The 15,258-nt window shown below is 45.5% G+C and overlaps 1 protein-coding gene across 1 annotated transcript; it reads right to left on the reverse strand.

Annotated features, from left to right (window-relative positions):
• Positions 1–1,439: 1,439 nt before the first annotated feature.
• On the reverse strand, positions 1,440–11,749 carry LOC121097231. The gene is made up of 2 exons (XM_040613933.1): positions 11,628–11,749; positions 1,440–4,651 (listed from the first exon to the last, which is right to left on the reverse strand). The coding sequence occupies exons 1-2, from the start codon at positions 11,708–11,710 to the stop codon at positions 3,955–3,957; spliced, it is 780 nt and encodes a 259-aa protein (XP_040469867.1). The 5' UTR covers positions 11,711–11,749; the 3' UTR covers positions 1,440–3,954.
• Between the last annotated feature and the right edge of the window lie 3,509 nt (positions 11,750–15,258).

The following is a 15,258-nucleotide window of genomic DNA, read 5'->3' on the forward strand; positions in this document are numbered from 1 at the left end:
GAGCTGAGCAGTTAGTTAGGACAGCTTTCAAGCATTGCAGGGGGCTTGCTGACATCTCAGCGTGGTTGATGAACTCTCCATCTTCAGAACTCAGTGTCACCTTGTGCTCAGTTTCCTCGCTTTTCTGCACCGCAGTACTGTTGGTTTGATTTCAATACTGCCGTGGATGTACAGTTTCATCAGACACAGAGGTGACACCCAGGAGATGAACTCACTGCAAGAACTGTTTATTAATCACTATCAATATATCTGGATAGAAAAAGAATGATTTAAAGCCTTAAAAATTAAAAAACAAAAAGGCCCTCCCTTTGCTGTTACACATTCATCACTCATCTCCCTGCAGAGCACCTGGGGAAAGCTGAAGGGCAGTGGGAATCCCGACGGGGGAACCGTCTCCCCTGACCAAGGTGAGGAAACAGTCTACAACCAAGGACACTGAGCAACAACCTGAAAAAATCACCTTCCTCTTGCCCACGTTCCCTCTTGCCCACTCAGCACCTCTCTCCACTTGCTGCCCAGGCAGCATTTTTGGCCCCTTGTATCCACTTGACACCCCCGCCCCCCGCAGAGCCAGGACAGCTTCCAATGTGCTACCCAGCAGGGAGGCAGTCCATCTTGCACAGGGGCCAATTTAAAAGCTAAATCAAATTATTTTCCATGAAAAATAGCATCTCTTCTGCTGTATCCACTTGTCCTCACTTCCTCAGAGCTGAGCTTTGGACTCATCTATTCACATATTCTTGCCGATGTGAAGCTCAGCTGACAGTCTGGGCGTTTGGGAGAGTAAAGCCCGCAGGCACCATGGTTTCCCCTTGCCTGGTTTCTTTCTGCTCGGAAAGAAGCAGCACTGCTCTACAGCTGCTGCAGTGAAAGGGTTGCTCAAAGCCCAGTGTCCCCACATCCCCCTGGGCAAGAGAGCAGCAGGTACCACCCACGGCACCCGCTCATACACACGCAGCTTGGTGCTGCCTCAGAGCAGTGCTGGGGATCCTCGCTGCCAGGTACGAGTAGATACCCACAGCGTTTTGCTATGGGCTACCTTCTTCTTACGTGCTCGCTGCTTAAGCCATGTCATGCTCAGTGTTTGCTTTCATTGATTTCATAAGAAAACGATTGTTCTAGGGCAGACACACTTATCAGGATAATTGTGTGATTTTCCTGAAGGCAGGAAAAATGTGTGAGCCAAGTGGTAAATTCAAAGAATAAAATTCTAGTATGCCTTGTGTGCCAAACGTGGCTCCAGTTTGCTCATGAACACTCATCCATCTGCATGGGCTTCTGTAGGAGGTGCCAAAAGTGTAGCAGATCCTCAGAATAAATATACAGATTTGTAATAAATAATGCACACACTTTAACAAAACAAGGTTTTATTAATTATAGCACTTCAAGTAGTATTTCATCTCTCCTGAAAGTGGGTTTTCAGGCTTTCAGAATGAGAACTGAGAGCACTGTATCACAGTGTGTCAAATTATTCAGATATCATTCTTGCAGAAGGAATCCGTTTTGTTAGGCAACATGCATCAAAGTCTTTTTAAAGTGACTTGATTACATTTCTGTTCTGCTTTTCCTGGATACCCAGTTCTTAACAACAGTTTTCCTTCCAGTCCTCTGAGAAACAATGTCAAGCACGCGCTTCTGGCCCTGCACTGTTCGCAGCATCTCTGACACTGCTGATATTCAATGTAAATAACTGCACTTAGTCAGATAACTTCTGTGAATTCTGATAACAATAATATTCATAGTTTTTTGAAGTTTATTGCTGCAGCGAAAGGGATTAGAATATTTTTAATTATTTTAGCAGTCATAAGGAAGAGCTCAGTATATCAATCTCTTGCATTATTATTACTATTGCTTGATTTTTGATGTAAAAGCAAAGATTTGGCCTTTTGCCCAGACAGTGCAGCAAGGATCATGAAGGAACACAAAGGAGAGGAGGAAAGGAAGCAGGAGGAATCTCTAAAACAACTCTGGAGACACTAAACTGGGTACAGTCATGTAAAAACCATTTTCATTGGAGTCCATGTCAGAAAAAATGCACTTGACAGATCTCAGAGATCCCAGTGGAAGGTGCATGCTCCTCGGGCTGGAATATTTGCCTTTCACTGAAATGGTGCACCCTTTATCTGGCTGTAAAAGAACCACGGGGCCTGGCTGCGAGGCAGACAGTCCGGAGAAGGGAAGGACACCCCGCGGCTCACCACCTCCAGCCCAGCAGCACGACCCAGTTTCACTGCCTCTTTTCTGCGTGTTGCCTTTCAGTCAAGTTCATCTTGGTGTGAGGAAAAACCACTTCTGAGGCCAACTACAAAAAGCGTGATTGCAAAATTTAGAAACCGGCTGGTGAGCAGAGGAAAGAGCAGTGAACTCCTCCGTGCTTGGTCTTTGTGTTTTTTGTGAGATCTTCAGCTGACAGCTCCTGTGCCTCTGGTCACCTTGGACTACAGGCCACTCAGGAAGGTGGCAACAGCTTCAGTTTTCAGCTCTAATAGTCTAAATGCTGAGTAACTGCTACCAGCAGGGCACATCAGGTATTCACTGGTACCAGTTTGAGTGTGAGGACCTACTGCAGGCTAAAGGAGGGAAGGTTAGAGCTGAAATCTATCATGCTTGGATTTTGTGCCCCACGTCCTTCTTGTTCTCAAACGGGCAGAGGCAATTTATTGCTGTGTTTAGGTGGGCAAGGTGTACTGAAGGTCTGGAAGCATGACGGAGGGAGGCTGTATGTAGTGTATTGGCGATTAGTACTCGGGGTTTGGCTTATTTCATTTTTCTTTCCACCTTTTACAATCTGTGCATTGCAGAACATATCACAGAAGTTCAGTCTCTCAAAACCACAGTCTGCTTGAAGCTGGAGGCTATCTCCCATGCAAGGGCAAGTGTAGTTGGAAGTGCTACACCCACTTGTGTGTGGGTGAGCATCTGAGGTATCTGAAGTACTTTGTTTTGCTGATAACCTCCCAGTGCTTTGAGGTCACCCCAGGAATCATCAGCTGGGTAGCAGCTCTGTTACACACCCACCCGAGCTCCAGTGCAGAGGGACATCCATGGCCCTGGTTTTCTGCACCACTTCCAAGGGAGCTAGAACAGCACCACTAACCCCAGCACATCCCCCCCTGCCTCCGAAACCATGGCAAATGAAATCAGTGGTGGTCCCTCTGGGTACAGCAGTGATGCCCACAGCACAGGGAGTTTCTCAGACTCTGTCCCCACCTTGTAGGACTGCAGCAAACAACTGCATTCTGCCTTTCCACCTCTTGTTTATTTCTGAAGGGGGATGTGAGAGAAGCTGTTTATTACTTTGTTGTAGCAACCTCCCAGCAATGGCTCCAGGCGTGTACCGAGGTGTGGCAGCTCGGCCCGCTCTGTCCCGGGGACTCTCACGGTGGGGCTGATGCCACCTGCGGGACAACCCAGGTAGGCTAGGCCAGCTTGGCGCCCACCTTGTCTCTCGATCCTTCCTTCTGAATCTGGCGGGTCACCTGGGTTAGAGAAATTTTAGGACATAGATCATGTCTTTAGCATCAACTACACAGCTTTCAGCTCAATGGATCCCTGAGTAATACTCTAAGCACCCTTTTAAAAAAATATATATTAAAAAAATATCTTTGGGTTGCTTTAGTTTTTACAACCATTCATGAAATGTCATTTGTTTCACCTGTACAGTAAACAAACTTTAGATTGCAAACAACCGAAGCGGTGCTGTAAGGCTGCCATGACGAGCACCCATCGCCCCGCTTCGTTGTGTTCAGTGCCAAGGGGCTGCTCAGCCCCAAGCTCCTCACAGCCACCAAGGCTAAAGAGCATCAGGAAACAGGCAGGTTTAAACTCAGCGGCGTGCCAAACCACGAGCCTTGGTCCTGCTTGTTGATCAGTTTTCAAACCCATAGTTTGAAAGAGCATTGAAGTGTCTGTCTTCTGTCTGGTGTCCCAGAGTGCTTCCCCTGGGACTACGCGCTACTTTGTTTTTAGCATAGATCTGTTAGACATGCTAAAAAATATTTTGTAGTAGAAGTATACATGGACAATCCTTAAAAGAATGCCCAAGAAGTAACTGAGGGACCTGAGAAGGGCCGCAGCCGCGCTGGAGAAATGCAGCAACAAAACGCAGGGGCTGCGGGTGGGAGCAGAAGTGCTGCCGGCCCCCAGGAGGCCGTCCATCTGGAACAGGGCGCACTCTGCAGTCACCAGCGTCCAGATGATCCTGGATGTCAGCCTGGCGTTTTTCACCGTCCGTAAATGTCGAGACTCCGTGGGGAAGAAGGTTATCAAGTAAGCCTCGAAGGCAACGCAGCTCAGCAGCAAGCAGCTGACGTGTGTGTTGGCAGTGAGGAGGTTCTGCAGCAGGACCGATGTGAACGCCGTAGGTGAGGTACTGACATCGAAGGTCCATGTGACCATCTCAGAAACAACACTAATAGCAACCAGGATGTCTGCCTTTGCTAGGCTCGAAATGAGAACCACAGTGGACTTGGAGGAAACTTTTGCAGACTGCAGGATGATTATCGCGTACAAACTGCCCAGCAGGCCCAGAAAAGAGCTGATAGCATTTGAAGAAGACAGGACAAGGTATTGGATATATTTAAGTACCAGGTATCTTCTGAGATCTTTCATGTGGTCTCTTTCCATAGAAATGCTGGTTAGGGAAGAATACCTAGAATACATACAAAGAAGGACATATAAAAGTAAAATTATTGGGACAGATTCCGGGCTAATTATTATGTACCTGCATTTGTACAGACACATGCACTCCAGCATTATCATGGCATTGGTTGGTTACCCAGCTTCAGAGGTGTTCAGTATGTGAAACCCTCAGACTGCACTGATTATTAAATAAAGTGTATATAAACCTAGGCGATAGCATTTTATTGTAATTAACACAGGGGTCATTGAAGGGAACTGGAATACCTCTGGACTAACACTGTAAAAATTAAGGTCAGTATAGGCTACTTTCATTTTGTAAGTTTTTTTCTGCTTGCCTTTGTGGGTCAATTCAAATCTGAAGAATCCATTCTCCAGTGTTGCAGCAAGAAAAAGATTTCCAGTTGTGCTGTGTAGAAGAGTAAATGAGATATTTTTTACTTACTCTGGGAAAAAAAGTAAGAAACCCTAGGGAATGCTATCCAGGAAATGTCCCAGCAGAATTAGCAGTTGAGAATTACCATACAAGTACCCATTTGATTTCCTTTTCCTGTCATTAGCACAATTCTTCATGCACATTCATATGGTGTCCATAGCTTCTAAATAAAATTGAATACCTGGGCACACTGTGGGAAATGGCAATAAATTCCAGATGCTGGGCTGCTGGGGAAAGGTGGGCTCAGCAGTCCCTGCCACCACAGCTTCACAAGCACACAGCTGCTGCTTGCAGAAGCCCATGGGAGGGTTAAGTTTTGCTGGGAAGGGATGTGGTCTCTGGTTTGATGTGTGGTTGGTGACACCATCCCTGTGTGCACTGGAGCTCCCTGTCCCGGCCAGCGTTCAGCTCTGAGCGCAGGAGTGGGGCTTCCCACGCCCTGCCGGCTGCTGCATGGCTGGAAGCTGGTCCGGCTGGTGCCTAGCCCCAGCTACAGCACCATTTAACATGTTTCTCTAATTCTGATTTTATATCTACGTTGGGGGGGGGGAGTAAACTAAAAGCCAAGAGCTGTTTCAAGCGTTATTGCTAAAATCATAGAACCATAGAACTATGGAATCATTTAGGCTGGATAAGACATTTAAGATCATGAAGTCCAAGCATTAACCCAGCACTGCCAAGTCCACCACTAAATGTATTGTTTACATTTCTTTTTCTTAAGTACCATTAACAAAGCCTAAAAAAGCAAGAATTAGTGTAGTAGCCTTAAAACAAACAGGAGCTATTTCATATATGCTCTTTAGTGTTTGTTTATAACCAAAGAGACCATGAAACGTAGCTCAGAATTATGTCCATAAAGATAAAATTCCTGAAATTTAGCACTTAAGGTAATACCTACAAAACTGCACCTGCAAAATACTACCATTTCAAAAATTATATGTTTAGGCAGGGAAAATCAATCTACATTTAGATCTTTGATGTCTTTAAAATAAAAATTAATTAAAATTTCATTTTAATTCTTGTCCCACCAGTGGGGTGTCTCTTGGCAACCACTAGCATTTTACTCCTTGGTCCTAACAGAGCTATAACCATGTACAACTCTAATTTTGCCCTGAGAGCGCTGTACTCTATGTAAAACGGTTTATTTATTAGTCAGATCTCCTAATGCATCCAGTTGGATGTTTATGAACCAGTTGTGAGATCTGACCTGGAATCTGAGGGAAAGTTTATAGCCTTGTGGGAAGTTACACAAATGAGCCTGGGATGAAGGCATTTGGAGGAGGACAGCATCTGCTGCTCCTGGTGCCTCTGGGTGCCTGAAGACCTTTCGTACTCACCCATCACGGGTTGCCTGCAATCTTTTGCAGCCATAGTGTGCTGTGGGGTTGAGTTTCTTTCTTGACAGGGCTGATACAAGTCTCAATTGACTGAATTCAGTGGAAAGAGGTACCTGGGTGATCCACTTCTGCCTGGGGTTCCTTCACATCTCAGTGGGCAGCTTCAAGTGAAGCATTTTGCATGACCGAGATTAAGTTTGCTTAGCAACTCTTCACAGTCATTTTGTGCCAACATGCTGAAGTAACCTGATAGAACAGGGCTGTATCCCACGGCTTTACTCGTTTCCTATACGCCCGAAGTACCCGTCAACTTCAACTACAGCTTTGCATGACGTAAAGAATTGGGTGGAGGTGACTAACAGCTCAGGATCTGACCTTGTATTTACATAGTCATATCTTAAGCAGGAATGATGTTTGTAAAGTGCCCAGATATTTTTAGGTATTAGCCTGATTTGTGTAACATTGCATCAAAAGGGCCTAAGTGTGAACAATCCCTGTATGAGATAAGGCTACGACGACAGTAAAAGGCTAATTTGGTTAAATCATAAGTTTTCTATCATCTCAAAAGCAAGAAAGACATTTTCAAAAAAACTGAATGAGGATTATGTGATGAAGATTAGCATAATAGAATAGCATAAATGTATAAGGATGATATTGGAAAGACCAAGGCACCAGATTAAGTGCAGTGGAGAAGTGATGTATGGGTAAGGAGGAAACATCCCATAAATCCGTTGTCAGACAAAGGAAGACCAAGGGAAGAGTCTGCTCCCTGCAGAGTTCGCATTACCCACCAACTGCTGGTGGCAAAATTAGAAGACAATGATTCTTTTGCTTTGAAAGGCACACTTCTGGCTGGACATGTGCCAAGCAAGAGCCAGCAACAGAAGGGCTACAGTAAGCTTCTTGACCAAACTAAAGGAAGAACGAGATGGATGTTGCTTAGATAAATTCTGTGGTTTCAAATTCCTGAGCTTCAAGTGATTTATCCAAGCGCACTTAGAAAGTCTGAAGCAATTTCAGAGAGATTAATGGTTGTCACTGAGAAGTTCTAAAAGACAAACAATAGAAGTTCCAGAACACTTGAAATGGCAAAGATGGGGCTTATCTTTAAAAGACAGGAATGGGGCAAGAGGAGCCATAAAATTGTAACTGTCAGTTCCCTAAAAACTACTAAAATAACCAAGCAAAATATCTAAATGGTGAAGAGGAGATAAGGAAGAGCAATGTGGATTTCTCACAGATAAAGCAAATGTATTGAGCCCAGCTTCTGTCTGTTATCCTGATCTCACGGCTGAGGAGAGAACCAGCAAGTGTCATATATCTCAAATATTGATAAGACTTTCAGTATTATTTCATGAGGCATTCTTATAGAGGAGCAGGATAAGGAAATGTGGACTAAACAAAACTATGATTAAGTCATGTGTAGCTGAATGGGAAACTAAGAAAAGGCTAATTATCAGAAATTAGAGGAATGGTGTATCAGGTGGGACTCTGCAGAGATGTGACATTTTGGGCATTTCATTAACTATGGTAAGGAATAGAGTTCATGCTTAAGTTTGCTTATCTATCACCATTTAGCTATCACCAGTCTGCCAGTACAATTTCAGATCCATACAAGGGCTGGTCCCTGCTGTGCAGTGAGTAAGAGGAAAAGCAAACACGTGGGCAAGAGGAGAGTGCAAGCCAGGGGAGGAGGATGGCTGCCACAGGTAGCGATGCCGGCACAAGTGGGTATCAATACAGCCTGGTGATGGCAACACCCACAGCTGGAGTCGGCAACAGCTGTGCCAGGAAAGGCAGATGCCATCTTGCGGTACATGAACAGGAGAAATGTCTATAACCGCACAGGGTGAGCCTCTGATTTTGCCTGGCAGAAGTTAGGTCTTGATTAAAGTACGTGACCGAATTTGAGGCCAACAGTTCAGGAAAGATCTTTCAAAGGGACTGAGAGGATCGGAGATTTAGCTAAATGGAACAATGCCATTTCTTTCATATTTGAGCACTAATTTCCTTATGCATTTTCTCAGTGTTAGTGATGTGAGCACCTTGGAGCCTGTACTACAAAGCTTTTCCAGTACGGTTACCCAACAGGTCTGGGTGGTTGCTTTAGTCCTTGCCTGTTTTTTCTTTTGATGACATGATGGGAAATTGATGATTCTGAGTGATTCCTATGAAAGGTACTAAGCCAGCTTTTTTAAGAGTGGGATTCCTGTTGCTTGTCAAAACTTGATTTGTACCAGGTTGACTCATCCAAGATTCACATGCACCTTTTCTCTCTCTCTCTCTTTTTTTTTTTTTTAAGTATCTGAGCCAACTTGTTAGTGGAATCCTTTAGGGAAGAGGTAGGAAAAATTTAGTCCTATACAGCTGAACTGTGATACAGCTCATCTTACCCCAGTTTTCCATAATGATTAACTAGGAAAATGATTCTGCATTTTCCATCAAAAACAAAATCTTTCTGACATCAATGGTCTGTGCTCTGTGCTCTTTCCATTCAATGGGCTTTGGCACTAGCCTGGTGCAGCTCCTTTAGTCTACATTAACATCCCAAGAAGTGGCTTTGCTTCACTGCTGAGGTTGCAGGAGGTGATGAAGAGGAGGTTTAATCTCTGAACATTTATGTCTGAGCATTGGTTTGACCATTTCTTTCAATACAGAGCATTAAAGAAATTAAGACCTATTGGAACAAAACCATCAGAATCCACAGTGTGAAAGCTCATACAACTCACTAGCCAGAAGTGGAGGAAACCAAGCTGTGATATGTACACTTGAATACAAATTTATCTTGCTTTCTTACTGATTTAACTTGCTTGTTACTCACGCATGCTACTCCTCCTTTGGAAAGGTATATTAATAATGTTCTATTTATTTTTTTTACTGCAGCCTATTTCTGTGTATATTTTCATCAAGTATATTATTAAGGAGACATTATAAGCCTTGACAAAGTTCTTTGCTCATTTTACAGCAACTGATCACTGCTGTGAATTGTTGTATGCTGGAAAGCACATGTAACCTGGCCCAGGCTGCTGCGTGCTGAAGATCAGCATACCTGGCCAGAGGACTTCAGCTAAATTTGAGGCTGTGATTCCCCAGTGAGGGGTAGTAAATGAATCTAAACTGGTTTGAGCAGCTGAATGAGTGAGCAAAATGTGCAGTTCATTAACTTTGGGATTTTACATCTCTTCTGGAGAATGTCAAAATAAACCTTGTCTGGAAAACAAACTAATCAAACAGAAGTTTGCCATGCAGATAAAACCAGATACCTGCAGTGAGTCAGTCTCATTCATATCATCCCACCATCCTTCTTTTTTCTCTTAAGTTCAAAAGGAAGATGACTTCGATGGCTGGATTTGTGGCACAACTTTAACTTCTCCATGGGGAGCATTTCAACTCTGAGCTCTGGGCATTGGGTACTACCTTACCTTCCCAGACTTAGTGACGAGCCCATAGGGTCTTCTAACGCTGAGCGTTAGGAAAGGATGCCAAGCCGCCGGTACAGCCGGAGGTGCCCCGAAGCAGCCAGTCCAGATGCTGAGGCACTCAGAGTGTTTTTCGTGTCTTCTTAAAGTAATCATTATACGTAATGCTGCCAGCATTTTACATACCACAATGACTCTGGAAAGGAACTGGAGTTTCTGGATGGAAGATGCCTTCCTGCTTTCTGTTAGACAGGTGTCAGTCATTTCCTTCCTTCATGCCCCAGGAGACGAGATCATTGCTGTGGCTCCCTTCTGCCTCTCTCCACCCCTTTCACATTATGATTTAGTTGTTAAAACTCTCATCCAGAATGTAGCAGAACGAGGTTTGATTTCCTCCTTCGCCACAGGGGATTTAGCTGTTTATCTCTCAGGGGTGTCCCAAGCAGCAGGCTACAGGTTGTCCTGAGGCGGGGACACTTTTCGTACCACTTAAGGAATCTGGGCATAGTGTAAAAAAACAGCTGACACTGTGAGCCAAGGGGTAGGGATCAGGAAAAGGCTCATGGATCCCCACACAGGTAGTTGCAGATGTTTGCTGGGGAAAAGGGCATTCTGGTTTCTGATACTTGCTCCAAGTGCTGTTCAGATGCACCTGCCTTAGTAAATCAAGCAGGGCTTGGAGATGTTCCCTGGTGCTGGAGCTCAGTGCTGCAGAGTCCTGAGAGAGCTCTAATGGCCCCCAGCACAGTTTTGGCCCCTGCCAATGCACACCCTCCCAAAGGCTGTACTGTACAGGGAGCACTGCCCGCAGGCAGCACGGCTCCGCTGCCCACGCTGCAAGGATGCTTCGAGGGCACAGCCCTCCTTGCCCTCGCGGAGCTCAGTGCCAGAGATCGGGCCGGGGCACATGAATAGTCCGACATAACCTTTACATATATAAGATTAAGGAGTCATTGGATAAAGAACAGATGTAGGAAGAGTGCACAAAGCAGGGTGTGAAGCCACAGGCTCCTCCTTCGGTGAAGGTGGCTGCCAGCGTGGCTCTCCTGAGCTCCTGCTGCCAGCACCCTCCTCCACAGCCAGCCCAGCAGCTTCCCTCCAGCTGGGCAGTCCTGCCAGCCGGCACAGGGCATCGGCAGCAGGCACGCCCCACCAGCAGAGCTGTCCCTCTGCCCGCACCCACAGAGGGGCAGGCAGGCAGGGCAGCTTCCCTCCCTCCGCCCCGCCTGGGCAGCAGGGATCATGCCTGGGACTGGGACGGGTGGGAACAGGAACAGGGTCTGTTCCCAGAACAGCTGCTTCCATCCTGCCCGAATGGCCAGAACTAGCAAAGGCGGCAACCTGAGCCAATTCGTCTATTTATTTACAGTTTTCAACGCAGCCTCTGGCAGTATTTATTGCAGATCCCCTGCAGGGACGATTGCTGCCCACCGACAGTGACACTTAAGACAGTTTTTGTTTAGTCCTTATTCCGATGAAACCTCAGTTCAAGCTCACAGGTTTCCTGAACTAGCACTTTGTGTTTTCAGTACTATTTTTTATCTTCACATACTTTGCTCTCCTGAGACACTTTACAAATTCCAGTTAATAATAATTTCTCATTTGTCATTATAGTCTAAGAGGTACACAAAACCATCTCTTACTCTTAAACAAATACTTCCTTTCAAAATTCCTCCTGGAATTCTGTCAGAGTATACAGAAAAGGAGAACAAATTGGAAACCCAGATTACCACTGCATATCCTGACTGTAATTAAGTGGTATTAGATTTTACTTAGTTTAAAAGCAAAAATACTTACATTTGCTGGAAAAAGCATCCAGGAATAGTTTTCTGCATCGCTGTATTCTGTGTATGGTCTGCAGCAGAGCTAAAACGTGCCATTTCCCTTGGATTGCTTCCTGGGTTTTATATAGCCTTGCATCTCCAGTACCACGTCAGAGCACGGGGCTATGCTGACAGAATTTGTTTTGCTAGGCAACATCCCCAGAGCTGGTTTCACAAGAAGTGCTCATTCAAATCATAGTAGCCATAAGCTTTCATCTGTCTGGAAAAAGGAATGCCTCGTGTGGAAGAGGAGTCCCAGACACTTCCTTAAATACGTGCCTCGAGATGGAGCAGGGTACAAGGTGTAATCCTGAACTTGTCTGGGTGTCACAGGAGCTAACACAGATTATCCATGAGTAAAAAAAAATTATTCCAAGCAAAGAAAGTATGTCCTCTGGCATGAAAAGCAGTGCTATATCTAGCCAGACTGGGCTGTCCCCAGTAAGTGTTTGTGTTGGTGTTGCCTGGGATACCCTGGTTTGGTGCTGGTAATGTTTGCACTAATCCTGCTCTGTTTTTCTCCAGGTATGACGGTGGTTAAGCCAAGTTCACCCCTGTTTTGGGGCAGGGGACTCTCTTCACGAGGTCTCGGTGCGGTGGGAGAGCAGAGGAGCATCCCACACACATCTTGGAGAATAGCAAACCGGTATGTTCACAGCTATGTGAGCACGTACGGCAGCTCCCGGCCTTATCGTGGGTGCTGATCTCATGCCTGGAGTCACCACCTGAGAGCCGGGAACTGAAGGCAGTGACGCCGCGTGGGTTTCTGATCAACGGGGAGGGTTTGCTGCCGGTCCAACCCCTGTGCTGCCGGCAGCATGCCGGTCCCCTCATCGCTTCTCTAAGTGACGGAAAGCTGTAGAAAGATAAAGCAGCTTGAAAATGCAGGTGCTGAAAAGGGCTGTCGTTGCAGCTGCAAGCTGAGGATCAGGCAGGGAAGGCAGCCCAGGGCTCTCCCGCCTGCTCAGAGCAGCGGCGGTCCTGGTTTGCACTGCAGTGCTGGTAAGAGGACACCTGCCAAAGCTGGAGAAAGTCTCTGAAAAAAAGGGATTTGACTGGTTGGTGGTTAACGTAATTTGTGCTTTTAGTGTATAAATATTTGGGGGTTTGTGTTTGACTTTAACAACAATGAGCTAGCTTTTGCCAGAGGCTCTCCATAGCAGTTTTACTGTTTCTATTGCATTTGCTTATTTTGCTTGCATGGCAAGCTGATACAACAGAAAGATCAGCTGCAAGAGTGCTGCAGACAAGCTACACGCTTTCTCAGCAGCTTGAAATTTCATAATAGCTTGCGGAAAGATAAAACAAATCCTCTGTTTCTCCAGGGCACCACCCATTTGGTCAGCGTCCTTCCCCCATGGCACCCATTCTGTGAAAAGAAGAATGAAATCACAGGGACGGGGGGAGGGGGTTCTGGAGCGCTTCGGACCTGAGCTGTGCCCCACTTCACCTTGCAGGGCTGGCGGGCGGCTGCAGAGCCGGCGTGGACAGACCATGGGAAAGGCGGCTGTGGAGAAATCTTTAATCAGTTCCCCTCAGTTAATCTTTACCCACATTAGTAATTGCTCCTGATGACTGATGCCTTTCAGTGCTCCTCTTTGAACCCACCGACGTCTCCCTTAACATAGGCAGAACAAACACCTTGATTTCTGCAGTGGCATGGGATGGTTTCCAGTATTTTTCCATAACCTGTTTGCTTTGCACTACACCTTTGTTTGAAGGCTTTGGCCAGATCTGTACATTGATTGGCAGTGCTCTTTACAGCTGAGGATTTTTAATTTTTTTTCCTTGGCACGGAAGAACAATTCAATTAGAATTCAGCAATAGGTAAGAAAATTTCAGTTTTCTTCTGTCTGAAGTATTCCATTTAAATTTGACCCCAGAGGGTTTCCAGCACTGTTCCCTTGCCATCTCATGGGGTGTCCCATCTCCACCTCCTTGTCATGCAATTCTGTACACCTCAAAACACTGCCAAGGGGCACCACGCAAACTGCCCATCACCTCTACTGCCTCTTTCTCTTGCTGATACTGAAAACAATTCTATTCCTATTTCTTTTCCTTTATACTGTGCCATGAAGAACTTTGTCAAGGAAATCCAGATAAGTTACATCATGTGACTATCTTGCGGTTGTGGGAAATTTTTTAACAAGCTTGAAGACTTTGAGGAGATTGTAGGAAGGAAGTTTTCTTTGTAAATAACTGCACCTTGGTCCTACAAAACAAGTCCTAACTCTTATTCTTTGGTAGTTAGCCGATTATCTGGTCCTAAAGTTGTGCCAGGTGCTGCGATTCCCTGGGCCACCCTGATTTATGGCTATGGTACGTAGTCTGTGTTGCTCTTCTCATTTTTTACCTTAGGGGTCTTTTTTTCTCTTAGGTTGCTTGAGAAACCAGAACAAATACACTCTGATCAAGACAGGTCAAGATTTCCCGTCCCTCCCCTCAGTAAATGGATGGAGAGTCTCCTGCCTGGGTACCTGACTTTATATACTTACCCACCTTCATTATCCTCAGAGAATACACATTTCTCTAGCACCTTTTGTGATTCCTCACTGAAGTTCTCCACAATCCTTTATCATCACCTCCTCTCCCTTGCCTCGAAGAGTTCAAGAAACTCATTCTAAAATTACAAACCAGCAAATGACTGTCTTTTCTGACTAGAAAACAGAGAAGAAGCCAGGCAGGTATTTGCAAGTGTGAGGAAAGGTTGGGTGACAAAGGGAGGAATCTCAAGGACAGCAGTGACACGTAGCAGGTCCTACAGGCACTGAGCTGCAGGCAGGACAGCCAGACCTTCACAGGCAGCAAACCGACGGGAGGGCTTCCCGTAAGCTGCTGAGCTGACCTGCTTTGTGCCCTTTCTGATGGAAAACCAGCAGAGCCTGCATGCTGGTGAAGCTGGAACTGGAGAGTTTCAGCCCTGTCCTGCTGGTCCAGAGCTTCAAGCAGCAGGAAGATTAGTATCCTTTCCAAGGGAGGGGTGGACAGACTTTCCAACGCATCCTCAAATCCAACGCAGCTGCCTCTCAGACATAACCACCATCACAGGACACAAGGGAAGGCAATTGCACCTTTGCTGCCAGAGGGCAGTGGTTGTCTCTTTTGGCCATGCAAAGACAAGAACCTTCCAAGATGTCCATTACGGAGAGGATGTTTTATGTTGGCCCCTCAGTAAAATACGAAAGGGCAGGAGATGTGTGACCTGGGTATATTCTGCAGCTTTCTCAAGAACAGAAATTTCCACTTTCCACCTTTCCAAATAGCTCATCAGCAAAGCAAATAATCCGCTCATTTGTTTTACTGCCTTTACTCTCTATTTTCACTATAGAAAAGGAAATTTGCTTTTAATGAGGGCAAATGCTGGGATAAAGCATTACTAATGTAATGTTTATTCCTTGTGGACAGTGTGTCCAGTGGTAAGACATTTTTGCAAGTGGATTCCAGTATTTCATCAGCCCTTTTTACGTAGCTGACAGAAAAGATTTCCTTGAAGGGAAACAGTGAAAAGGTTGATGGCATAATCCTTTTTGTCTAAGATATTGAGTGTATCATGATTACAGATAAAATGCATGAAGTAATGGTGTGATTCATAAAACAGGGGGGGA

Source organism: Falco naumanni, chromosome 14 (genome assembly GCF_017639655.2).
Source record: "Falco naumanni isolate bFalNau1 chromosome 14, bFalNau1.pat, whole genome shotgun sequence".
Lineage (NCBI taxonomy): Eukaryota > Metazoa > Chordata > Aves > Falconiformes > Falconidae > Falco > Falco naumanni.

Bases quoted from the DNA above. Each gene is read 5' to 3' on its own strand.
- LOC121097231 (XM_040613933.1), bottom strand. From the start codon at position 11,710: ATGGCACGTTTTAGCTCTGCTGCAGACCATACACAGAATACAGCGATG. The intron at 4,652-11,627 runs GTAAGTATTTTT...TATGTATTCTAG, and splicing joins GGATGCTTTTTCCAGCAAAT to GTATTCTTCCCTAACCAGCA.